Below are 26,445 nucleotides of genomic sequence, written 5' to 3' on the forward strand. Positions count from 1 at the left end.
TTTTCAGGCTTTCAAAAATCAATCTGTTTTCAACTGAGAGGCCATTCATTCTAATCTTTCCGTTTTGTTTTTTTTTTGAGACGGAGTCTCGCTCTGTGGCTCAGGCTGGAGTGCAGTGGCGCGATCTCGGCTCACTGCAAGCCCCGCCTCCCGGGTTCACGCCATTCTCCTGTCTCAGCCTCCTGAGTAGCTGGGACTACAGGTGCCCGCCACCACGCCCGGCTAATTCTTTGTATTTTCAGTAGAGACAGGGTTTCACTGTGTTAGCCAGGATGGTCTCAATCTCCTGACCTCGTGATCCGCCCGCCTCGGCCTCCCAAAGAGCTGGGATTACAAGCGTGTCCGGCTAATCTCCCTTACTTTCTTATTCTTCCCACAGCTTTCCAGTCATGCCACCCACGGATGTGGACCATTGTCCTTTACCCAGTCTATCCAGTCTGGAAGACTTTTTCTGGTACTTTTCCTTCATATATAGGCACACAGTCAACACATATCCAACTCTATGCCTTTGAACCCAGCAATTATTTCACTGGGTGGTGAGTCAGTGGTGGACCCTGGGAGTGGGTCCAGCGCCCTTGGCACATGAAAGCCTTTGAACATGGGGCCAGTGGAGTGCTACATGAAATACACTCCATCACAATTCTGTCTACACTGGACTTATGCTCATCTTTCTCTTTTTAGATAGAGTCTTGCTCTGTCGCCTAGGCTGGAGTGCAGTGGTGTGATCTCTGCTCACTGCAGCCTATGCCTCCTGGGTTCAAGCAATTCTCCTGCCTCAGCCTTCTGAGTAGCTGGGATTACAGGCAGGCACCAACATACCCAGCTAATTTTTGTACTTTTTAGTAGAGACGGGGTTTCGCCATGTTGCCCAGGTTGGTCTCAAACTCCTGGCCTCAAGTGATCCACCCGCTTTGGCCTCCCAAAGTGCTGGGATTACAGGCGTGAGCCACCACGCCCAGCCTGGGTTTCTGTATTAGAATAACCCTGGGCAAGACAACCTTCTGAGCCTTGCCATTATCACTTGGAAAGCAGGTCTAATACTCATTGTCATGCCATGTTCACAGGGCTGTTGTGAGGATAAAATGCAAGAATGATGGGGGAAAAAATCGAGTAATTATAACTGGCATTTGTTTTATTCAGAGCTAGACACTGATGCAAAGCATCAGTACGATGCTCTGACGGAGGAGGAAACGCAGGGCTGGGGTCAGCTTCGTATGCACACTGGCTTTGATCAAACTGCTGCACAGCAATCAGCAGATCCACCGTGATGAAGCAGAGGGTGTAGGTTAAACGGCTCAGACCCTGGGTCTGGCTCCATCTCTACCCGTGTGACCTTGGGCCTGTAGCTTAACCTGTCTGGGGTTCCGCTTCCTCTTGCGTGGAACGGGGATCACAGAAGGGGTTCAGACGAAACTGAGAGGGTCCCTTTAAGTCTCTGGCCAGTGGTGTCTTGGCATGCAGTTCATTTTCACTTTACCATTATATTTGTTCTTACCGATTTAAGGGCACCACCATGACGTTTGTGGCGCTTAGCGGGGTAAAGTGTGATCAGGAAGCCTGGGGTTTGAGTGGCGCAGGGCCTAGGCCGCTCCTTTCCTGGGCTTCAGTTTCCCGCCTCAAAATGATGGGCGGATTCGCTGAGCAACACCCACCCTCCCGCCCCTGGGCGCCTGGCTGCGCAGCGACCCTCCTAGGTGGGGAAACTCCCACCACCCCATAGGCCGGGGAAGGGGCGGGGCAGGGGTGGGACCTGGTGAGGGTAGGGTCCGGCCGCCCCACCTGCTGCCGCTCACCTCCAGGCTGTAGTTGCCTCGGATGGCAGTAAAGTCGTCCAGGGCTTCGGCCGCGCTCCCCTCGTCCAGGTTCAGCTCCTGGCACAGGGCCTGTAGCGCCTCCCCAGCTGCGGCGACCACCGCCGCCCCCTCAGCGTGGGACTCGTCCTCGAACATCCCTTCAGGCTCCGCGGGCGGCGCGCGCCGGCCCCGACTTCTTTCTCCCTCCCAGGCGCGCTACCCACAACCACCGGCGCCAAAGCGCGCGAAAACTTGCAGTTGCGGGGATGCTTCGTCATCCACCGTCTGCCTCCGCTTTTCTCCTCAAAAAAAGTCCGTTTTTCCTCCGGAGCTCCTAGCCGTCCCTCCTCGGAAATGTGATAAGAAGACGGACCTCAGATTCTGAAATACCCGGCCTTAGCCCTTGGTTGGTTGCGGGGGGCCGAGCCGGCGGGACAAAAAACAGAGCGGAGGGATCCTCAGCCTGCGCGCAGAGCCTGCTGGGAGGTGTAGTCCATCTCCTGGGAGATGAAGCCCGCGGCTTCCCCCTGTTTTCCTGGTTAGGCTCTTGGGTTTTTGGGCAGGCCTAGGCTGCCTACTGCGAGGTGGCCTCGTGCAGTGTAGTGAGATGCCTCCTCTATCCACGGGCCCTGGGTTTGTCACTGTCCGGGGCGCCAAACATAATCTGACTGAGCTATACCCCTTGAGTTAGGAGATGGAGAGGCTGGAAGAGAAAAAAAATAGCCCCTGGACGAAGAAGGGCCTCCTGGGACTCTCCCCAAAGTCCCAGTGCCCAGTGAGCAGTTCCCTAAATGACGGAGGGGAAGGACTGCTGAGGGATATTAGAAGACGGATCCTCATCTTATGTTAGTCACTAAAAGAGGCGGGGAGAGAAGACTGCAGTAATGAGGCAAGAGAATAGGGTCTGGAGGCAGGGAACCTATGGCTGTTTCACGTGACTTCCTAGAACTAAATTGAAAGGAAAACCCCAACTTTCCACGCCTAAGTAACTAAAGAACCAGAGGCTATTCTCTTGGACCTTTTCTGCATGGCAGATGGGAAATTGGCCGTCCGCAAGAAACACTGAGCGCCTTCCAGTCTTCATTTGCAACTTTGTAACTTCACTCCAGCCTCTGAATGGTTGTGAGAGGTGACAATGTGCTAGCAGCCCTCACTCTCAGCGCCTCCTCGGCCTCAGCGTCCACTCCGGCGGCGCTTGAGGAGCCCTTCAGCCCGCCATGCCACTGTGGGAGCCCCTCTCTGGGCTGGCTGAGGCCGGAGCCGCCTCCCTCTGCTTGCGGGGAGGTGTGGAGGGAGAGGTGCGGGCAGAACCGGGGCTGCGCCCGGGGCTCGCGGGCCTGTGTAGGTTCCGGGGGCCGCGGGCTGGGGCTCGGCGGGCCCCGCACACGGAGCGGCCAGCCGGCACCGCCGGCCCAGGGCAGTGAGGGGCTTAGCACCCGGGCCAGCAGCTGCGGAGGTTGGCCGGGTCCCCCAGCAGTGCCGGCACGCCAGCGCCGCACTCAAATTCTTGCTGGGCCTTAGCTGCCTCCCAGCGGGGCAGGGCTAGGGACCTGCAGCCGCCATGTCTGAGCTCCACCCCCTGCGGTGGGCTCCCGCGTGGCCTGAGCCTCCCCGACGGGAGCCGCCCCCTGCTCCGTGGCGCCCGGTCCCAGACCGCCCAAGGACTGAGGAGTGCAGGCGGCGGCTCTGGACTGGCGGGCAGCTCCGCCTGCAGCCCCGGTGCAGGATCCACTAGGTGAAGCTAGCTAGGCTCCTGAGCAGGATGGGGACTTGGAGAACTTTTATGGCTAGAGGATCGTAAATACACCAATCAGCACTCTGTGTCTAGCTCAAGGTTTGTAAATACACCAATTGATAATCTGTATCTAGCTAATTCAGTGTCTAGCTAACCTAGTGGGGACTTGGAGAACTTTTCCATCTAGCACTCTGTGTCTAGCTCAAGGATTGTAAATGCACCAATCACCACTCTGTCAAAACGGACCAATCAGCAGGATGTGGGTGGGGTCAGATAACAATAACAGCAGGCTGCCCCAGCCAGTAGTGGCAACCGGTTTGGGGTCCCCTTCCATGCTGTGGATGCTTTGTTCTTTCACTCTTTGCAATAAATCTTGCTGCTGCTCAGTTTTTGGGTCCACGCTGCCTTTATGAGCTGTAACACTCACTGCAAAGGTCTGCAACTTCACTTCTGAAGCAAACGAGACCACGAACCCACTGGGAAGAACTAACAACTCCAGACGCGCTGCCTTTAAAAGCTGTATAACACTCACCACTAAGCAGCTTCACTCCTGACAGCGAGACAACAAACCCACCAGAAGGAAGAAGCTCCAGACACATCTGAACGTCTGAAGAAACAAACTCTGGACACACCATCTTTAAGAACTGTAACACCCAGAGTCCGCGGCTTCATTCTTGAAGTCAGTGAAACCAAGAACCCACCAATTCTGGACAGAGTTGCTGTCCACAACCAATCAGACTGATGGCGGGAGAGTCTTCGTTTGCATAATAGTATAATTGTGTAACTTCACCCTGTCCTCTGATTGGTTGCTTTCTGCAACCACTCAGACTTGATTGTGGGCTACCACTTCAGTTACATTGAGTAAGCATAAAGTGACCAATGGGAAACTTCTAGGGGATATTTGCACCCAAGAAGATTCTGTATCTGGGCCCTTGAGCTGCTGTGTGGGTCTGCTTCCCCACTGTGGAGTGTACTTTTGTTTTCAAGAAATCGCTGTGTTCGTTCTTTTGTTGTTTCATTCTTTATTTGCTTTGCCTGTAATCCCAGTACTTTGAGAGGCCGAGGCAGATGGATCACTTGAGGCCAGGAGTTCGAGACCAGCCAGGCCAACAAGGCAAAACCCTGTCACTACTAAAAATATAAAAAGTAGCTGGGCGTGTAGGTGTACCTGTGTAATCCCAGCAACCTGGGCAGCTGAGACATAAGAATTGAGAATTGCTTGAACCAGGGAGGCAGAGGCTGTAGTAAGCCAAGATTGCACCACTGCACTCCAGTCTGGGTAACAGAGTGAGACTCTGTCTCAAAAACAACCAACCAACCAGCTAAGGACACATCTGTCAAACCCAGCCTCACCTACTTGCATTTAAAAAAACCCCAAATCAATATGCTCTTCCTTATACTGATTTTATTTTTTCTGATTATCCCAGGGCACGCCCATGTAACCCAAAATTGAGCTTTTCTGAATAGAAAATGTCGTTTGGCAGGCCGAGCGCGGTGGTTCACGCCTGTAATCCCAGCACTTTGGGAGGCTGAGGCGGGCAGGTCACCAGGTCAAGAGATCGAGATCATCCTGGCCAATACGGTGAAACACTGTCTCTACTAAAAATACAATAATTAGCTGGGCATGGTGGCAGGCGCTTGTAATCCCAGCTACTTGGCAGGCTGAGGTAGAAGAATAGCTGGAACCCAGGAGGTGGAGGTTGCAGTGAGCCGAGATCATGCCACTGCACTCCAGCCTGGTGACAGAGAAAGAAAGAAAAAGAAAATAAAGTATGGGTAGTGAAATAGATTTACTCTGCCCTTCATTTTTGATTCAGATACATATGAAGGTTGTTTCTATTTTCATCCCATTGTGTGATAGCCTCTATGATTAGCCTCCCTGTTGTGGTTTAATGTTTCAGAGTTCTCCCAAAGCATGTGGTTGGAGCCTGATTATGACCTTTAAGATGAAAAAGATTATCGTGTGCACCTTTCCAAATGTAATTCAAAATATATGCAATTCTAAATCACAAAGTAAGTGTAATGAAGTACAAGAAAGTTCTAATTAATTTTCCCAAGATGTCTCTTTCATTTTGAAATTCTTAATTTTTTTTTCCTTTTTTGTCTTCCAGCTTTGCTATGCCCTAAGCAGAAAATCAGTCTGCACTTGCCCCTCTCAGGACAAACTGCTTGTCTAACCTTCTAACTATTTTTTTTTTTAAAGCAGTTGATATTTGTGGGGGAGGGGGCAAGACCTGACCTCACCTTTTTTTTTTTTTTTTTTTTTTTAGACAGTCTCACTCTGTCACCCAGGCTGGAGTGCAGTGGCAAGATCTCAGCTTACTGCAACTTCTGCCTCCCGAGTTCAAGCAATTCTCCTTCCTCAGCCCCCCAAGTAACTAGGACTACAGGCGCATGCCACCACACCTGGCTTTTTTCTTTTTTTTTTCATTTTTAGTAGAGATGGGGTTTCACCATGATGGCCAGGCTGGTCTTGAACTCCTGACCCCAGGAGATCCACCCACCTCAGCCTCCCAAAATGCTGGGATTATAGGCGTGAGTCACCGTGCCTGGCTGGACCTCACCATTCTTTTTTTTTTGAGACGGAGTCTCACTCTGTCGCCCAGGTTGGAGTGCAGTGGCATGATCTCTGCTCACTGCAAGCTCCACATCCTGGGTTCACGCCATTCTCCTGCCTCAGCCTCCCGAGTAGCTGGGACTACAGGCGCCCGCCACCACGCCCAGCTATTTTTTTTTTGTATTTTTAGTAGAGACGGGGTTTCACCGTGTTAGCCAGGATGGTCTCCATCTCCTGACCTCGTGATCCGTCCACCTCGGCCTCCCAAAGTGCTGGGATTACAGGCGTGAGCCACAGTGCCCAGCCGACCTCACCATTCTGTTTTTTTTTTTTTTGAGATGGAGTCTCGCTCTGTCACGCAAGCTGGAGTGCACTGGCCAGATCTCAGCTCACTGCAAGCTCCGCCTCCTGGGTTCACGCCATTCTCCTGCCTCAGCCTCCCGAGTAGCTGGGACTACAGGCGCCCGCCACCTCACCCGGCTAGTTTTTTGTATTTTTTGGTAGAGACGGGGGCTTCACCGTGTTAGCCAGGATGGTCTCGATCTCCTGACCTTGTGATCCGCCCGCCTCGGCCTCCCAAAGTGCTGGGATTACAGGCTTGAGCCACCGCACCCGGCCGACCTCACCATTCTTAATCTTCTTTTTCCTCAGAGGAAAAACTAAAGTGGTGATCTCTAAGCTGGGTCTACACTGTGGAAGTAGTGCATTATAAAGATCAATAAAGCCTTTCTACCCACAAAACGGGGAAAGGTTTTGCATACAATCTTAGAAAAGCAAATGTAAATGGCTTTTAGATGTGAAAAGATACCCAACTTTCTTTTTCTTTCTTCCTTTCCTTTCCTTCCTTTCCTTTTTCTGTTTCTTTCTTTCCTTCCTTTCTTCCTCCCTCCCTCCTTCCCTCCCTTCCTTCTTTCTTTACTTCCTTCCTTCCTTCCTTCCTTTTATTTATTTATTTATTTATTTATTTATTTATTGAGATGGAGTCTCACTCTTGTCACCCAGGCTGGAGTGCGATGGTGCAATCTCGGCTCATTGCAACTTCCACCTCCTGGTTTCAAGCAATTCTCCTGCCTCAGCCTCCCGAGCAGCTGGGACTACAGGCATGTGCTAGGGTAAATTTTGTAGTTTTTAGTAGAGATGAGGTTTCACCATGTTGGTCAGGATGGTCTCAATCTCTTGACCTTGTGATCTGCCCACTTCGGCCTCCCAAGGTGCTGGGGTTACAGGCGTGAGCCACTGCGCCCGGCCCCAATCTTTCTAATAGGAAAAATATATATATACAAGTTTAAGCCAGTATAAAACCATATTTTAATCTATTCAATTGTCAAAAATCCAAAAGTTTGAAAATGTTCCAGCGACTCCCCATTTCTTTCAGGGTTAAGCCAAGCTCCTTGTCCTGGCCTACAAGGCACTGAGGGTCTGGTGGTCCCCTGTCTAACTCTGCTTTCATTTGCTACTCCCCCCTTTCTCACCCTACCCTAGTCATATTTGTGATTCCTTATGGCTACCTTTTTTTCCTTTAATTTGGAAAAATGCAAACTCAATTTTTATTTAGTCATAACCGCAATGTTTAAAAAAAGCATTTCATCCACATCACTAACTAAAAGATAATAGCTAAGAATACTTGAACCAGATATCAAAGAATTGGGGGAAATGGGGGCCAGGCATGGTGGCTCATGCCTGTAATCTCAGCATTTTGGGAGGCTGAGGTGGACAGATCACTTGAGGCCAGGAGTTCAAGCCCAGCCTGGCCAAAATGGGAAAACCCTGTCTCTACTAAAAATACAAAAATTAGTTGGGCATGATGATGCTCGCCTGTAGTCCCAGCTACTCGGGAGGCTGAGGCAGGAGGAGAATCACTTGAACTGGGAAGGCAGAGGTTGCAGTAAGCTAAGATTACACCACTACACTCCAGCCTGGGCAACAGAGCGACACTCCATCTCAAAAAAAAAAAAAAAAAAAATTTAATGCAATTAACCATTAGATATTTCCATTCTTCACCTGCCAGTTGTTCCATTTCCTTTCTTTTTTTCCCATATCACCTCCAAAATGTCTCTCCATTGCCCTAGATAGCTCAGCTCTGGCTCTCTGTGTGTATTCTTCAACCAAACAAGAGCCTGAGAATCAGATTGATGGTGACTATTTCTAATTAGTTCAGTGTGCCTGTTGGGGGTCTCCCACAATTCCACATGCAACTTATAAAAGTGGTCGCCCAGCACAAACTAATCTCTTTTCCCAGAAAATTTCTGCTTGTAAGAAATTTTTCTCCATTTATGCTTAAAGCAGACAGTAGGTACTCAACAAATAATAGTTCCTATCCTAGAGCCATTTGAGGATCTAACATCGGTTATAGGAGAGGGAATCATGAAAATGGAAAAAAGGGGAGAAGGAGTGGAAAACTTGGATATATTGGGATATATTTACCATTACACCAATTCAGAGATTTTTTTCTTGCTTGGAGGTTTTTTCCTTTTTTTTAGATGGAGTCTTGCACTGTCACCTGGGCTGGAGTGCAGTGGCATGATCTTGGCTCACTGCAACCTCCGCCTCCTGGGTTAAAGTGATTCTTCTGCCTCAGCCTCCTGAGTAGGTGAGACTACAGGCACATGACACCATGCCCGGGTATTTGCATTTTTAGTAGAGACAGGGTTTCGCTATGTTGGCCAGGTTGGTCTCAAACTCCTGACCTCATGATCTGCCTGCCTCGGGCTTCCAAAGTGCTGGGATTATAGGCATAAGCCACTGAACCTGGCCGCTTGGAGGTTTTTAAGGGAAAGGAAAAGGAAGAAGACAGGGCCATAAAGGATTTCACAAAAATACATCATTAAATATGAAACTATTAGAATGGATTGTTGGCCAGGCATGGTAGCTCACATCTGTAATCCCAGCACTTAGGAGGCCAAGGTGAGCAGATTACTTAAACTCAGGAATTTGGGACTATCCTGGGAAACACAGCAAAACCCCATCTCTACCAAAAATACAAAAAATTAGCTGGGCATGGTGGCACACACCTGTAGTCCCAGCTATTTGGGAGGCTCAGTGGGGAGAATCACTTGAGCCCAGGAGGCTGAGGTTGCAGTGAGTCATCATCGTGCCACTGCACTCCAGCCTGGGTAAATGAGTGAGACCCTATCTCAAAAAAAAAAAAAAAAAAAAAAAAGTTATTTTATTCTTAATATTGTTGGCAATTAAGCAGACATACTAACATTGTAACATTAACATTTATTTAGAATCTCTTTTGAAGATGTCCTTCACCTGCTTCTCAAGACTGGAATTCTGCTGGGTGCGGTGGTACATGCTTGTAATCTCAGCACTTTGGGAGGCTGACACAGGAGGATGACTTGAGGCCATGAGTTCAAGACTAGCCTACCTGCACAACATAGCAAGATTCTGTCCTACAAAAAAAGAAAAAAGAAAGAAAAAGAAAAAAAATTAGCTTATTCATCTCTAGCTCTTAGTCCCTGGTGCGAGTCCAGTACAAGGGGGAGGAAGGAGAATTAACAATCACTAAATATGTACTCTGTGTTCAATCTGTGTAATACCTCTTACACATACTCTTTCATTTATTCCTTTCAACAAGCCTTTAGTTAGAAAACGCTATCTCCATTTTTTACATGAACCTGCAGTTGAGAAATAATTTTTTTTAATGTTTCCAGAAAGTCAGCTATAATGCTGGCATTTGATCCCAGACCTGCACACTCCAAACTTCATAATATTTCCACTGTATTATTTTGCCTATTCCAAATATAGCTCTATTTACAGAGCAAATAATTGTGCTGATATTTGGTAAGATAGCATTTGCAATATAAAATCCAGTTTATGATTTAAATGGAGGCAGAAGATGTAGATATAGGCAATCCCTAACATCACCCATATTAGCTCTTGTTTCTGTTTTGCCTTTCCCATTTGACAAAGAACGGTTTGTAGCAGTTAAGGGCTATCTTATTTTCTGAGATGGAGACAACAGCATGAAGGGCCATTTAACAGGTATGGTTGGTTGTATGTGCCTGTAGTTCCAGCTACTTAGTAGGCTGAGGCAGGAGGCCAGGACTTCGAGGTTAGTTGTAATCATGCCACTGCACTTGTACTTGGGTGACAGAGGGAGACCCTATCTCTAAAAGAAATCAAACAAACAAAAAAAAGATGTGAACTTTTGTTTTTTTTTTTTGAGACAGAGTCTTACTCTGTCACCCAGGCTGGAATGCAGTGGCGTGACCTTGGCTCATTGCAACCTCTGCCTCCTGGGTTCAAGCGACTCTCCTGCCTCAGCTTCCCAAGTACCTGGGATTACAGGTGCCTGCTACCATACCTAGCTAAATTTTGTATTTTAAGTAGAGACGGGATTTCATCATGTTGACCAGGCTGGTCTCAAACTCCTGACCTCAAGTGATCTGCCGCCTTGGAGTCCCAAAGTGCTGGGATTATAGGCGTGAGGTACCATGCCCGGCCAAAAACTCTGTAGATTTTTAAACTGTATCTGCAATTTTAAACTAAGAAGTGCCCTCCTCTATATCTTCTTCAAGGTTTTGAAAGCAAAAAACACGTTGGAGGTAGTTAAATGGGTAGAGGTGGCTTCATGCTGGCATTGTTTTAAGTCTGAAAAAAGGGGGGCTGGCATCAGTGGCTTCTGTGGTTTCTGAAAGGATTGGTTTTTACCTGATGTTGCTTGCCTTGTGTTTCTAGGCAGAGGACCTGCCCATGAGCTTCTGCAACCAGTTCACTCTCTGCTTAGGTTTTGGTTCGGCCCTCGCCATCTGGACTAGTAACAGAGTCTGGGAGGTGATGATGCGCAGCGAGGGCTCGGGGTCACACAGCAGGTCTCTCAGATCTAGTGGCAGGCAAACACAGGTTGGAGGTAAAAGCCCCTGAGATCTATGGAAATGAACGAAGGTCTAGATAGCAAAAAGCTTACATGCCCATAGCAGCTTAGATTACAGGTCCAACTGTCTAAAAGTTGATATATCAGTGAATTGATTCCAATTTTGATCTACAAAACCTACTGGTTTCTGAGTTGCCAAACATTCCACTCTTCTGCAATAATCACATTCCAAGTAGTCTTTCTAAAGTCAAATTATCGGGACCTCCCAAGCCATGTCTAATGTTAATATCTAAGTTCCTGTGTTGGTCCTAGAAGTAACTCTTACATCACTATCCTCTTTTAATTACAAAAAACAAAACAAAACTTTTAGTTTTTAACATTTTCTTTTCTTTTTTTTTTTTTTTTTTTTTGAGATGAAGTCTCCTTCTGTTGACCAGGCTGGAGTGCAGTGACACGATCTCGGCTCACCATATTTCACCATGTTGGCCAGGCTGGTCTTGAACTCCTGACCTCAAGTGATCCACCCACCCTGGCCTCCCAAAGTGCTGGAATTACAGGTGTGAGCCACTGTGCCAAGCAGTTTTTATGTTTTCATATTGCAAAATAAATACATGTTCATTGTGCAGAAAATTTAGACATTACATGTAAGCACAAGAAGAAAAGTCACCCATAATCCTACCATCTAGAGATAACTACTGTTATTTTCAATGTATATCTTTCTGGTCTTTCTTTCATACATTTATATTTACATATATATGCTTTTACTTTTTGTCCAAACGGAACCATATGACCTAGGAATTGCAAATGCTGGTTTTATTTAATGATAGCACATCATCATTTATCTGAGTCATTTAAAAATTATTCTAGCACTTTGGGAAGCCTAGGGAGGTGGATCACCTGAGCCCAGGAGTTCAAAACCGGTCTGGGCAACACGGCAAAACCCTATGCCTACATAATATCAAAAAATAAAACACTAGCCAGGTGTGGTGCCTTGTGCCTGTAGTCCCAGCTACTTGGGAGACTGAGGTGGGAGGATCCCTTCAGCCTAGGAGGTAGAGATTGCAATGAACTGAGATCGTGCCACTGCATTCCAGCCTGGGCAACAGGCTGAGATCCTGTTTCAAAATAAATAAATAAATAAAATGAAAATTATTCTATAATATCTTTCATGGCTATTCAGGTTGAGGATCCCGTATCCAAAATGTTTGGAAGCAGAAGTGTTTTGGAAATTAGACTGTTTTGGATTTTGGAAGACGTGCATATACATAATGAGATATTTTGGGGATGGGACTGAAGTCTAAACACAAAATTCATTTATGTTTCATATACACCTTATACATATACCCTGACAGTAATTTTATACAATATTTTAAATAGTTTTGTACATGAAAAAAAGTTTTGACTGTGTGTGTGTGTGTGTGTGTGTGTGTTTTAAACAGAGTCTCACTCTGTCAACCAGAGTGACAGATGTTGGCTCACTGCAACCTCCGTCTCCCAGGTTCAAGTGATTCTCCTGCCTCAGGCTCCTGAGTACAGCTGGGATTACAGGTGCGCGCCACTACGCCCGGCTAATTTTTGTATTTTTAGTAGACAGGGCTTCACCATGTTGGCCAGGCTGGTCTTGAACTCCTGACCTCAGGAGATCTGCCTGCCTTGGCCTCCCAAAGTGCTAGGATTACAAGTGTGAGCCACCACAACTGCTTGATTGTGTTTCGTCTTATGAAGTAGGTCAGATATCGAATTTTCCCATTGTGGTGTCACATTAACACTCAAGAAGTTTCAGCGTGGAGAATATTTCAGATTTTGGATTTTTCTGATTAGGGATGCTCAACCTGTATATAATTCTACAATATGAATATGCTATAATTTCTTTAATTATCTGTTGTTTCCAATCTAGATTATTTCCCATTTTTGTTATTTTAAATAACACTAAAATGAACATTCCTGTAATTATTTCTGCTTATTTTCATAGATTAAATTCCTAAAGAAGAATTGATAAGTCAGGTTGGGTACGGTGGCTTGCACCTGTAATCCCAGGATTTTGGAAGGCTGAGGTGGGCAGCTCACGAGGTCAGGAGTTTGAGACAAGCCTGACTAACAGGGTGAAACCCTGTCTCTACTAAAAATACAAAAAATAGCCAGGCATGGTGCCTGTAATCTCAGCAACTCAGGAGGCAGAGGCAGGAGAATCTCCCTCTTTTTTTTTTTTTTTGAGACGAAGTCTCACTCTGTCAGCCAGGCTGGAGTGCAGTGGCACGATCTCGGCTCACTGCAATCTCCGCCTCCCAGGTTGAAGCGATTCTCCTTGAATCACACCTGGCTAATTTTTGTATTTTTAGTAGAGATGGGGTTTCACCATGTTGGCCAGGTTGGTCTCAAACTCCTGACCTCAGGTGATCCACCCACCTGGGCCTCCCAAACTGCTGGGATTACAGGCATGAGCCATTGTGTCCAGCTCAAAGTTTATTAATTGGTAATCTTTGCCATTCCAACAGAAAAACGCATACTGGCATCTCATCATGATTTATTTTGCAAACCTCTGATTACTAGTAATATCAAATATCTTTCATCTATTTATTGGCCATTTGTAATTATTCTATGAACCGCTTATTCACATTGTTCGCCACTTTTCTTTTGAGGATTTCTAATTTGATTTAAGGGTATTAACCCTTTATCATGCTGCAAATATTTCCCTTCATATTATTGTTTGCATTTCACTTTTAACTATTTCTCTCTTTTTCAAAGTTGGTTTTTAAAATTTTGATGTAGACAAATTTACCATTCTTTTATTTTATGGATACGCCTTTGGTATCATACCTAGAAAAGGTTCTCTTTTTTATTTTTATTTTAATTAATTAATTAATTTTTTTTTTTTTTTTTGAGCCAGAGTCTTGCTCTGCTGCTCAGGCTGGAGTGCAATGTCACGTTCTTGACTCACTGCAACCTCTGCCTCCCAGGTTCAAGCAGTTCTCGTGTCTCAGCCTCCTGAGTAGCTGGGATTACAGGTGCATATCAATATGCCCGGCTAATTTTTGTATTTTTAGTAGAGACGGGGTTTTGCCATGTTGGCCAGGCTGGTCTTGAACTCCTGGCCTCAGGTGATCTACCCCCTCAGCCTCCCAAAGTGCTGGGAATACAGGCATGAGCCACTATGCCGGGCCAGGTTCTCTTTTTTATGTATAATTCTCCAAGCTCTCAAAAACACTCAAGACCTCTTCATAATTTGGAGCTTTATATTTATTAAGCAGTGTTTTGCCTTTAAATTCATCTTGTTTGCTTCCAAAATGTAACACTTCACTAGTTTGTAGTTTCTTTCACTTGTTGCATTGAGGTCTGTCTACATGTTCCACAGACCATTTACTATTTATTTATTTATTTATTATTTTTTGAGATGAAGGCTCGCTCTATCCCTAGGCTGGAGTGCAATGGCGCATCTTGGCTCACTGCAACCTCCGCCTCCCAGGTTCATGTGATTCTCCAGCTTCTGTCTCCCGAGTAGCTGGACTACAGGCATGCACCATGTGCCATCACACCTGGCTAATTTTGTATTTTTAATAGAGAGGGGATTTCACCATGTTAGCCAGGCTGGTCTTGAACTTCTGATCCACCTGCCTCGGCCTCCCAAAGTGCTGGGATTACAGGCGTGAGCCACCACACCCGGCCATGTTCCACGGAACATGAAATGTTAATCACATATGGTTCATTCTAATCTATATGCACATAATTATATATATTTTCTAGATCTTTCATAAGATAACTTTTGAATGGAAAAGGAAGTTTCGTCCCCCTTTTAGATTAGAAAATAATTTCCTTTTATTTGAACAGAATCAGCCATGTAGAATCCTATCCCTTGGAATAACCTACCTTCCTCCCTCCCTCTTTCCCTCCCTCCCTTCCTCCCTCCCTCCTCCCTCCCTCCTCTCTTCCTCTCTTTCTCTCTTTGACGGAATCTTACTCTGTCACCCAGGCTGGAATGCAGTCGTGCAATCTCGGCTCACTGAAGCCTTGACCTCCTGGGCTCAAACAATGTTCCCGCTTTGGCCTCCTGAGTAGCTGGAACCACAGGCACATAACACCACATCAACTAATTTTTTTTTTTTTTTTAATAGAGGCCAGGTGCAGTGGCTCATGCCTGTAATCCTGGCACTTTGGGAGGCTGAGGCAGGTGGATCACCTGAAGTAAGAAGTTCGAGAACAGCCTGGACAACATGGAGAAACCTGTCCCTACTAAAAATACAAAAATTAGCCAGGCATGGTGGCAGGCACCTGTAATCCCAGCTACCTGGGAGACTGAGGCACGAGAAATCACTTGAAACCAGGAGGTGGAGGTTGCAGTGAGCTGAGATCGCACCACTGCACTCCAGCCTCGGCAACAGAGTGAGACTCCATCTCAAAAAAAAGAAGAAGAAGAAAAAAAAAAAAAAAAAATATATATATATATATATATATATATATGGAGAGAGAGAGAGAGAGAAAGAGGGAGAGAGACGGGGTCTCACTCTGTTGCCCAGGCTGGTCTTGAACTCCTAGGCTCAACTAATCCTTCCACCTCAGCCTCCCTAAGTGCTGGAATTACAGGTGTGAGCCATTGCACCCAGCCTCCGTTCTTTGCTTCTGATATCTGTGAGGAAGTGGGAGACCTTAGAGAAAAGTGGCATGATCTTTCTTTTTTTTTTTTTTTTTTTTTTTTTGAGACGGAGTCTTGCTCTGTCGCCCAGGCTGGAGTGCAGTGGCCGGATCTCAGCTCACTGCAAGCTCCGCCTCCCGGGTTTACGGCCATTCTCCTGCCTTAGCCTCCCGAGTAGCTGGGACTACAGGCGGCCGCCACCTCGCCCAGCTAGTTTTTTTTGTATTTTTAGTAGAGGCGGGGTTTCACCATGTTAGCCAGGATGGTCTCGATCTCCTGACCTCGTGATCCGCCCGTCTCGGCCTCCCAAAGTGCTGGGATTACAGGCTTGAGCCACCGCGCCCGGCCGGCATGATCTTTCTTAAATAAACTTTAGCTCCTAGCCGTTTCACCAGTTATGTTTTTATTTTATAAGTAATGAATTACTCAGGATTTTGATTAGATTCTGCAAGTAATAATTTTAGATTGTAAGACAGCATCATATGGCATTTTCTAATGGTAGGACTACTTCTTAGTGGGAATAAAGAATGCCTGTTTTGGCCGGGCGCAGTGGCTCATGCCTGTAATCCCAGCACTTTGGGAGGCTGAGGTGCGTGGATCACTTGAGGCCAAGAGTTCGAGACCAGCTTGACCAATATGGTGAAACCCCATCTTTACTAAAAATACAAAAATTAGCAGGGCGTGGTGGCGCATGCCTGTAATCCCAGCTACTCAGGAGGCTGAGGCAGGAGAATCACTTGAACCCAGGAGGTGGAGGTTGCAGTGAGCTGATATCAGGCTACTGCACTCCAGACTGTGCGACAGAGCAAGACTCCGTCTCGAAAGAAAAAAAAAAGAATGCCTGTGTCTCAGAATAGGGGATTTGAAAGAAAAACATTAAAGAAAAAAATTAAAGAAAAATGTGACTATAAAACATCTCTATTGCCAAGTCCTACCTACGTTACAGGACAACTGCTTATAGAAAATAGTGCTGCAGTCATCTCTGTGGTACTTGTGAGGAATCATCATAATTTACTAAGATAGTATTTCTAGGTAATGTCTTATTTGCTGACAGACAAGGCTCAGGAACTGTCCCCAAGACTCATCAAAGCTAGTTTCCAGACAAACAGGGTCATGTCCTTTCCTAAAGGGGAAACTGGACTGGAATGGGACTGTCATTCAGCTGAAATCACCAATAGCATTCCTGCTACAAAAGGCAGGTTTTCTAGAGCTCAGGGTCTCAGCTCTGCTATAAAGCCTTCCCATAGGGGCTGCCTCTGATACCTTCCAAAATATGGGTACACCCCAAATTCAAGGACTGTTATCACTTACCATCCTCTATCCGGTCAGTACCCATCCTCCTGAGCTCACTGTGATCCATGTACTTCGATAACAGGCCTAAAGGCAGGATAAAGTCAATGAGTACTGTGATCTGGCTTTTGCTCTTGGAAATGAATATCTAAAAGTTTTTTTGTTTTTTTTTTTTTTTTTTTTTGAGGCGGAGTCTCGCTCTGTCGCCCGGACTGGAGTGCAGTGGCCGGATCTCAGCTCACTGCAAGCTCCGCCTCCTGGGTTTACGCCATTCTCCTGCCTCAGCCTCCCGAGTAGCTGGGACTACAGGCGCCCGCCACTTCGCCCAGCTAGTTTTTGTATTTTTAGTAGAGACGGGGTTTCACCGTGTTAGCCAGGATGGTCTCGATCTCCTGACCTCGTGATCCGCCCGTCTCGGCCTCCCAAAGTGCTGGGATTACAGGCTTGAGCCACCGCGCCCGGCCCTAAAAGTTTTTTTTATCATTAAGACATCTAAGCAGCTGGTGGAATCGGCCTTCTGATAATTAGGCAGATTCCAAAAACTGGGCTTCCATGTGCCTGGTGGTTACCTATAGGTAGCAGAGCCCCTTTTTCCAAGGTCATCTTCATAAAGAATGGGGATACTTGGCCATGTGCAGTGACTCACAGCCGGGTACGGTGACTAACGCCCGTGATCTCAGCACTTTGGGAGGCTGAGGCAGGAAGACTGCTTGAGCCCAGGAGTTTAAGACCAGTCTGGGCAATGTAGCAAGACCTTGTCTCTTAAAAAAAAAAAAAAAAATCAGCTGCGCATGGTGGCACAGGCCTATAGTCCCAGCTACTCAAGAGGCTGAGGGAGGCAGGAGGATTGCTTGAGCCCAGGATGTTGAGGCTGCAGCGAGCCATGATCATGCCACTGTGCTTCAACGTGGGCAACAAAGTGAGACCTTGTCTCAAACCACCACCCCTGCCCACACATATAAAACCCCCACACCATACATACATAAAAATGGGGATACTGACTGGGTGTGGTGGCTTACGCTTGTAATCCCAGCACTTTGGGAAGCTGAGGCAGGTCGATCACCTGAGGTCTGGAGTTCGAGACTAGCCTGGCCAACACAGTGAAATCCCATCTTTACTAAAAACACAAAAATTAGGCCGGACACAGTGGCTCATGCCTGTAATCCCAGGACTTTGGGAGGCCAAGGCGGGTGGATCACCTGAGGTCAGGAGTTCGAGACCAGCCTGGCCAACATGGTGATACCCCGTCTCTACTAAAAGTTACAAAAATTAGCAGGGTGTGGTGGCAGGCAGCTTAATCTCAGCTACTTGGGAGGCAAAGGCAGGAGAACTGTTTGAACCCGGGAGGCAGAGGTTGCAGTGAGCCGAGATCAAGCCATTGCACTCAAACCTGGGGGACAAGAGCGAGACTTTTCTCAAAAATAAAAATAAAAATAATAATAATAATAAAATTAGCCAGGTATGGTGGCAGATGCCTGTAATCCCAGCTACTCAGGGGGCTGAGGCAGGAGAATCACATGAACCCGGAAGGTGGAGGTGGCAGTGAACTGAGATCATGCCACTGCACTCCAACCTGGGTGACAGAGTGAGACTCCTCAAAAAAAAAAAAAAAAAAAAAACAGGAAGGAAGGAAGGAAAAGAAAAAAAGAAGGGATGCTTGCCAACACAATTTGGGAAAGTATAGGACAAAAGTGACTATAGGAATGAAAGGACTTTCTTTGTACCTACAAACAAGACTGCTGATCTTCTGATGGGAAGTTTTGGATTCTTGGAGTACATCAGTGTTTGTTCTAGGATGTTAATTTTCCCCTTGCACTTTTTTTCCTGAGTGGGGAAAGAAGTAGTATAAAGTAATGAAGCAGCAGCACTCTTTTGATCAGACTTACCGTAGTTTCTGGGGTCAGAGACTCTATCAGAAAGAGTACAGTAGTGTTTGAAATAACTACAGTTGCTGAGTGAGTATTATACCAGAATAACAAGTCCCTAGACCAAGTTATTCTAAATCCTGTGAATGTCCCTTGCTTGCACCCACTCATGCCATATATTGTGCCTGCAATGTTTCTAAAGCCATCTTGGCTTCTCTGTATTTAAGTCTTTGTTCTTTAAGCTTCACCTTGAGTTCTGCCTCCCTATGAGCTTGTCCCTGACTGCTTGCCTGCCTGACCTAACCTTGCTCTGAGCATTTTGCAGGTATTCCTCTCCTGGCACACACTTTTTTACATCGAGGTTTTATCTCCCTTGCTAGCTTGCAGGCTCCCTTCAGGAAGTTTTTTTTTTTTTTTTTTCTTCAGAAGGAGCCTTGTTCTGTTACCCAGGCTGGAGTGCAGTGGTGCAGTCTTGGCTCACTACAACCTCTACCTCCCGGGTTCAAGCGATTCTCCTGCCTCAGCCTCCCGAGTAGCTGGGACTATAGGTGCCCGCTCCCAAGCCCAGCTAATTTTCTTTTTTGTATTTTTGGTAGAGACGGGGTTTCACCATATTGGCCAGGCTGGTTTCGAATTCCTGACCTTGTGATCCGCCCGCCTCGGCCTCCCAAAGTCCTGGGATTACAGGCGTGAGCCACTGCACCTGGCCCCCTCAGAAAGTTTTAATCTTCAGGTTCTCTATGGCCTGTCATGGCTTTTGGGTGAATGAAGGCACCTCTCAGTGGATATTGTATAGGGACGGCACCTCAAGAATAGGAGGGGGAGGCTGGGTGTGGTGGCTCATGCCTGTAATCCCAGCACTTTGGGAGGTAGAGCTGTGTGGATCACCTGAGGTCAGGAGTTCCAGACCAGCCTGACCAACATGGCAAAACCCCAGCTCTACTAAAAACATACAAAACTTAGCCAGACATGGTGGTGCGAGCCTGTAATCCCAGCTACTTGGGAGGCCAAGGCCTGGGCAACTGAGTGAGGCTCTGTTTCAAAAAATAAATAAATAAATAAGAGGGGGAAAATAGGATTTATTTTGATAGAACTTATGGCATAATTAACATGGACAACTTGTATTGACAGCACCAAATTTCCTTCTGTAAATGCTGTCATCAGTGCATCAGCTATAGGTTTGGGTGCAGATCAGACAGATAATCCCTAATGGAATCCCCGACACAGGGCACTGCAAGTCTGACCAGAGAAAGCTTCTGTGGGTCCTAAAGAGGTGATATATATGGAAGACTCCTGGGAATAGTCAGTCATTCCTAAGGTCTGCTAGCTGGTTCTAGGGCCAGCTTCTAGAAAACCATGGATGGGCTTGTGGAGGCTGCCCGGGCTCAAGCTTGACTCTGAGATCAGCCACAGTAGCTTCTGTGGAGTTCATGAAGAGAAATGACACCATCTGGGTCCTGGCAGAACAAGTGGCATGCTGCCATCATGCTGCATGGCCACACTGCATGGCAGCCCTTGCTTGGGACTCCCTGGACATGCCCTGATGGACAGTAAAACAATCTGTTCTAGTCAAGGAAAGGATTCAAGATAGTTATAAAAGCAATATATAACTCCATTTCAATTCAGTCCATAAGTAACTTTTTCAGCATCAACCTGACCTTGTAGCCTCTGACCCATGTTAGAAGGGCTCCTAAGAGTCCACCAGTCTTTTCATGACTAAGGGTAGCAATCGAAACTAAATTTGTGACTCAGGTGGGAGGAAACTATAGAAACACAGATCCACAATAAAAAACAGGTCATAGGCTGGGCGCGGTGGCTCACGCACGTAATCCCAGCACTTTGGGAGGCCAAGGCGGGCAGATCACAAGGTCAGGAGATTGAGACCATCCTGGCTAACATAGTGAAATCCCATCTCTACTAAAAATACAAAAAATTAGCTGGGCACAGTGGCGGGTGCCTGTAGTCCCAGCTACTCGGGAGGCTGAGGCAGGAGAATGGCGTGAACCCGGGGGGCGGAGCTTGCAGTTAGCTGAGATCACGCCACTGCACTTCAGCCTGGGTGACAGAGCCAGATTCTGTCTTAAAAAACAAAAACAAACAAACAAACAAAAACACTGCTCAAAGATATCAACTGCTGATGTGAAAAGAAATGGGAAATATTTATTGTATGCCATGTTCTGTCATTAAACAGTGTCAGAAGAAAATAGGTCTCTCAGTATGTTAAAGGGTTAACAAAGACATTATTGCTCACATACAAAGAATCTGCAGATTGTTCCTGCTTCAGTAGGTTTGATGTGCCAGGGATCTTTAGAGTACACTTCTTGGGGCAGCTTCCACTTCAGGAACTGGGCACATATAGTTAGGACTCGCCTGCTCTCCTGTGAAAGAGATGATCATAGATCAGCATTTTCAAACATTTTTATTTTTTTGAGACGGAATCTCATGCTGTTGCCCAGGCTGGACTACAGTGGTGCCATCTTGGCTCACTGCAACCTCCATCTCCCAGGTTCAAGCGATTCTCTTCCCTCAGCCTCCTGAGTAGCTGGGATTACAGGTGCCCACCACCACGCCTGGTTAATTTTTGTATTTTTAGTAGAGACAGGGTTTTGTCATGTTGGCCAGGCTGGTCTTGAACTCCCGACCTCGGGTGATCCACCCACCCTGGCCTCCCAAAGTGCTGGGATTACAGATGTGAATCACCATGCCCAGTCTCATTTTTAAACAGAGGTAATCTTTCTTCAATAAAACTAGTACTAAAGTGCAATATGAAAAGCTGATAAAAGAGAAGAGAAGGGCAGAAAGGAACTAGAATCCTGCCCTCCTCCTCCTCCTCCAACTTCCCCAAATAGTCCCTACATGGAATCCACAAAAACCCTAGGGTTCTGGGGAGGACGTAGAAACCACTGGTGGTGGGCAAAAGTGACAGCTTGCAGATGCAATCCCTAGACCAGAGGTTTGGGCAGGAATTCCCATTACCGTGTGCCCTAGAGATGAAGCGCCCACCTCCACTTAACTGTTCCTATGCCATTTTTCTGTCACTCTACAAAGGAAGTGCAGCTCTTGACTTCTGTCCTTGTGGCATCTCTGGGTTGGAAAGAAGGAACTCCAGAGGACTGATCTCTTCCTGATCCACATCCTTGAGCAAAATTTAGCAAGTGGGTCTGTTTTCTAGTTCGTTGTTCTCAGAATGCCACCCATGCACCACGCAACACCTCTGATGAATCTCCAAGCCAGTATTTTATCTCAGGTCCACTAGATGTTTGGGCCATAAGAATTCCTTTGGCTACTGATGGGCATATAAATTACTTCAGCCACTATATTTAGTGATTTATAAATATCTAATAAAAAGTTAAAGACACCTAGATATTCTACTTCTGGGTTTATGCCCTCAAGAAACTCTCATATGCGTGCACAAGGAAATAGGTAAAATAACTGCAGCACTGTAATAATGAAAAATTGAAATGTCAGGCCAGGCGCGGAGGCTCATGCTTGTAATCCCAGAACTTTGGGAGGCCAAGGCAGGTGGATCACTTGAGGTCAGGAGTTTGAGACCAGCCTGGCCAACATGGCGAAAACCCATCTCTACTAAAAATATAAAAATTAGCCAGGCATGGTCGTGGGCAGCTGGGAGGCTGAGGCAGGAGAACTGCTTGAACCCAGGAGGTGGAGGTTGCAGTGAGCTGAGATCACACCGCTGCACTCCAGCCTGGGTGACAGAGACCCTGTCTCAAAAATATATATGTGTGTGTGTATATATACATACATATACACACACAGACACACACATATACACACACACATACACACACATACACACACACACACACATATATATATACACATATATATATATATGAATGCTTCTTGTCTTTGCAGAGTTGGCTCTGGATTTGAAGTTATTGAGGGATGAGAGACCCTGACAGTAGGCATTACCTCAGCTACTGCATCATTTTCATCCTGAGAATACAGAAGTAGTGGGACCAAGCTGTCCAGGACTTGTTTCTCTACACTCTTCTTATCTGGGTTTTTTACAGACTTTATGGCAGCTCCAAAGAGAGTCATGGAGAAACGATGAACATCAGGTCTCACCTAGGAAGGGAGTAGACAAAGGGAAGTGACTCACTGAATGTGTGCATGCTTAGCTTGTAAGAACTTGGGAGGGGTTGAAAAGCCAGTCCTGATATGACGCTATTTAGCTGTATGTAGCTGAGGGCAAGAAATAAAATACACATGCGCACAGGCCAGACGCAGTGGCTCACGCCTGTAATCCCAGTACTTTGGGAGGCTGAGGTGGGCAGATCACTTGAGGTCAGGAGTTCAAGACCAGCCTGGCCAATATGGGGAAACCCCGTCTCCACTAAAAATACAAAAGCTAGCCGGGCGTGGTGACGGATGCCTGTAGTCCCAGCTACTCAGGAGGCTGAGGCAGGAGAATCACTTGAACCTGGGAGGCGGAGGTTGCAGTAGACCAAGATCACACCACTGCACTCCAGCCTGGGCAACAGAGCAAGCCTCCATCTCCCTCCCTCTCTCTCTATATATGGACACAGTAAGACTTGCTGCTTTGGCACTACTTGTTTTCTCACTCTACAAGTGAGAGATGCACACAGTCTCACCTGTAGTCAGCAAACCTTGTGCCTGGTACAGGCAGGAACCATTCACATAGGCTGTTTTGCAGAAATTTGAAATCCCAGCCTTGGTATGTTTTACTCTTCCAAGGATGCTGGTCACTGTGCTCCATGTATTTCCTCTTGAGAAATATATGGGATTTGGGACAGGGACATAAATGTCATCCACCATCTTGACCCAGTTCTGATAGTTCTTGAAGGGAAAGACAATGTTTTCCCCTTCCCCATCACAAAGCAGGGTAGTACCTTAGCAAGTTTCTAGGTTCAGTTTTTTTTTGTTGTGGTGGTTGTTAAATCTGAAAAACAATAACATCTGCCCTATCAACATCACAGGTTACCTGGAAGGGTCTTAAGAGAGCAGGTTTGAAATGCTCTGAAAGTAAAAGTCCTATACCAAGTAGAGTGTATTTATTACTGTACCAACTTCTGTTTGCTGTTATGTCCATTACCCTCCTCCTAGGAAAGTCTCTCCTCTCTGATTATCTTACATCACCAAATAAGGAGAACAGGGTCCTCATCATGGCAGCCAGGGTAGCGAAATCCATTGTTCTAACAAGTTGCAGAAGTATCTGGATGGCTGACAGAACGATCTTCTTTTCGGTTTCACGCAAGCTGTCTACGATGTACGGCAACAGGCTCTTGATGTCTTCTCTCTGTGTGGCCAAAGGGAGCACATCGGCTTTTCTCCTGATTGCACGTCACCTGGTACCAAAGGGGGTGCTCCCCATCTTTACTCAGTACCTAGTGCTCACTGATTTTTGTTAGGGCTGGCAGATCCAGAAGGGAGAAGAAGGGGATATGATGGCCCTCTCTCACTACTAGCGGGTCTGATACTTAGAGGTGGGGCAGAGCTGCTTTGAGTTGCCTCAAGGGCAAAAGTGGGACCAGGCAGGGAAGGTCTAGGGCTATGGGCTTGGGCTCAGATAAGGAAGAGCTCTGCTAACAAGGGAAAGTGGAACAGGTAGCTCAGGCCACGGTGAGCTCCCAAACACACAAGGTATCCAAACAGAGGCTCCAAGATCCTGATATGGTTTGGCTCTGTGTCCCCACCTAAATTTCATCTTGAATTATAATTCCCACATGTAGAGGGAGGGACTTGGTGGGAAGTGATTGGCTTATGAGGGTGGCGTCTCCCACGCTGTTCACATGATAGTGAGGGAGGTCTCAGGAGATCTGATGGTTTTAAAGTGGCAGTTTTGGCTGGGTGTGGTGGCTCATGCCTGTAATCCCAGCACTTTGGGAGGCCAAGGCAGGTGAATCACTCGAGATCAGGAGTTCGAGACCATTCTGGCAATATGGCAAAACCCCATCTCTACTAAAAATACAAAAATTAGGTCCGGCGCAGTGGCTCACGCCTGTAATCCCAGCACTTTGAGAAGCCGAGGTGGGTGAATCACCTGAGATCAGGAGTTGCCTGACCAACATGGCAAAACCCTCTCTCTACTAAAAATACAAAAATTAGCCAGGCATGGTGGCACATACCTGTAATCCCAGGTACTCAGGAGGCTGAGACAGGAGAATTGCTTGAACCTGGCGGACGAAGGTTGCAGTGAGCCGAGATCGCACCATTGCACTCCAGCCTGGGTAACAAGAGCAAAACTCTGTCTCCAAAAAAAAAAAAAAAGCCTGGCATGGTGGTGCATGCCTGTGGTCCCAGCTACTCAGGAGGCTGAGGCAGGAGAATTGCTATAGCTTGAACTCGGATGGCGGAGGCTGCAGTGAACCGAGATCACACCACTGCACTCCACCCTAGGTGACACAGCGAGACTCAGTCTCAAAAAAAAAAATAAATAAATAAAATAAAAGTAGCAGTTTCCCCTGCTTTCTGTCTCTCTCCTGCTCTGCCATTGTGAAGATGTATCTGCTTCCCCTTTGCCTTCCACCACGATTTTAAGTTTCCTGAGGCCTCCCTAGCCGTGTGGAATTGTGAGTCTAGTAAACCTCCTTTGTTTACAAATTACCCAGTCTCAGGGAGTATCTTTATAGCAGTGTGAAAACGGATCCCCGGGCAGGAATTGAAGCAGAATTTGACTGAGGACTTAAGGGTTCTTCTCATTCTGAAAAGGGATTCTGCTCTTCTGAAACTACCGAAAGGAAGCAGTCTCAGGGTTATAAACTTTAAACACACACATGAAAAATAAGTAGAATATAAACACAAGTTAGGAAGTCAATTTTTTAAAAAAAGAAAAAGTAGAATAAAGCAATAGGTATCAATGTATCCAATCAACCAGAATTAACATACATTGACATTTGTCATTTTTGCTTCAGAAATACATTTTTTTTTTTAAGACAAGGTGTCGCTCTGTCATTCAGGCCGGAGTGCAGTGGTGCGATCTTGGCTCACTACAGCCTCTGCCTCACGGGTTTAAGCAATTCTCCTGCCTCAGCCTCCCAACTAGCTGGGACTATAGGCATATGCTACCGTGGCTAATTTTTGCATTTTTAGTAGAGATGGGGTTTCACTTTGTTGGCCAGGTTGGTCTCAGACTCCTGACATCAGGTGATCTGCTCGCCTCAGCCTCCCGAAGTGCTGGGATTACAGGCACGAGCCACTGCACCTGGCCCCAAATATTTTTAAATAAAATATTTGGTGAAGTGGCTCGTGCCTGTAATCCCAGCTACTCTGGAGGCTGAGGTAAGAGGACTGCTTAAGGCCAGGAGTTCAAGGCTGCAGTGAGCCATGATCATGTCACTGTACTCTAGTCTGGGCAACAGAACAGGACCCTGTCTCTAAAAAAAAAAAAAAAAAAAAAAAAAAAAAGGAAAAATAGGCTAGGCACGGTGGCTCATGCCTGTAATCCTGGCATTTTGGGAGGCGGAGATAGGCGGATCATGAGGTTGAGACCATCCTGGCTAACACATGAAACCCCGTCTCTAGTAAAAATACAAAAAATTAGCCAGGCGTGGTGGTAGGTGCACGTCGTCCCGGCTACTTGGGAGGCTGAGGCAGGAGAATGGCATGAACTTGAGAGGCAGAGCCTTGCAGTGAGCCGAGATCGCGCCACTGCACTCCAGCCTGGGTGACAGAGCCAGACTCCGTCTCAAAAAATAAAATAAAATAAAATAAAAATAAACAAACAAATAAATAAAATAGAACTCCAGGCCACCTGTGGTGGCTCACACCTGTAATC

The 26,445-nt window shown here is 46.6% G+C and overlaps 2 protein-coding genes across 13 annotated transcripts in view; both read right to left on the minus strand.

Moving 5' to 3' along the window:
* Window positions 1-2,583, minus strand: part of RBL1 (RB transcriptional corepressor like 1) — a 97,900-nt gene extending 95,317 nt beyond the window's left edge. For 4 of the 7 annotated variants that reach the window (XM_033186351.1, XM_033186352.1, XM_033186354.1 and 1 more), the window contains exon 1: window positions 1,794-2,583. In XM_033186351.1, coding sequence (XP_033042242.1) covers window positions 1,794-1,949 — 156 coding nt within the window. In that variant the 5' untranslated portion in view covers window positions 1,950-2,583. The remainder of the gene's footprint in view (window positions 1-1,793) is intronic. The other 3 variants (XM_033186357.1, XM_033186358.1, XM_033186355.1) reach the window with 2 other exon arrangements.
* Window positions 2,584-9,287: 6,704 nt separating this feature from the next.
* MROH8 (maestro heat like repeat family member 8) overlaps window positions 9,288-26,445 on the minus strand; it is an 85,220-nt gene continuing 68,062 nt past the window's right edge. For 3 of the 6 annotated variants that reach the window (XM_033186364.1, XM_033186361.1, XM_033186360.1), the window contains 7 exons: window positions 23,803-23,967; window positions 22,620-22,775; window positions 20,942-21,064; window positions 18,546-18,645; window positions 16,843-16,908; window positions 10,742-10,913; window positions 9,293-9,480 (listed from right to left, as the gene is read on the minus strand). In XM_033186364.1, coding sequence (XP_033042255.1) covers window positions 10,765-10,913; window positions 16,843-16,908; window positions 18,546-18,645; window positions 20,942-21,064; window positions 22,620-22,775; window positions 23,803-23,967 — 759 coding nt within the window. In that variant the 3' untranslated portion in view covers window positions 9,293-9,480; window positions 10,742-10,764. Of the gene's footprint in view, window positions 9,481-10,741; window positions 10,914-15,454; window positions 15,526-16,842; window positions 16,909-18,545; window positions 18,646-20,941; window positions 21,065-22,619; window positions 22,776-23,802; window positions 23,968-26,445 lie in introns of those variants that run through there. The other 3 variants (XR_004431224.1, XM_033186363.1, XM_033186365.1) reach the window with 3 other exon arrangements.

The sequence above is a fragment of the Trachypithecus francoisi genome, unplaced genomic scaffold (assembly GCF_009764315.1).
Source record: "Trachypithecus francoisi isolate TF-2019V2 unplaced genomic scaffold, Tfra_2.0 Lachesis_group21, whole genome shotgun sequence".
NCBI lineage: Eukaryota > Metazoa > Chordata > Mammalia > Primates > Cercopithecidae > Trachypithecus > Trachypithecus francoisi.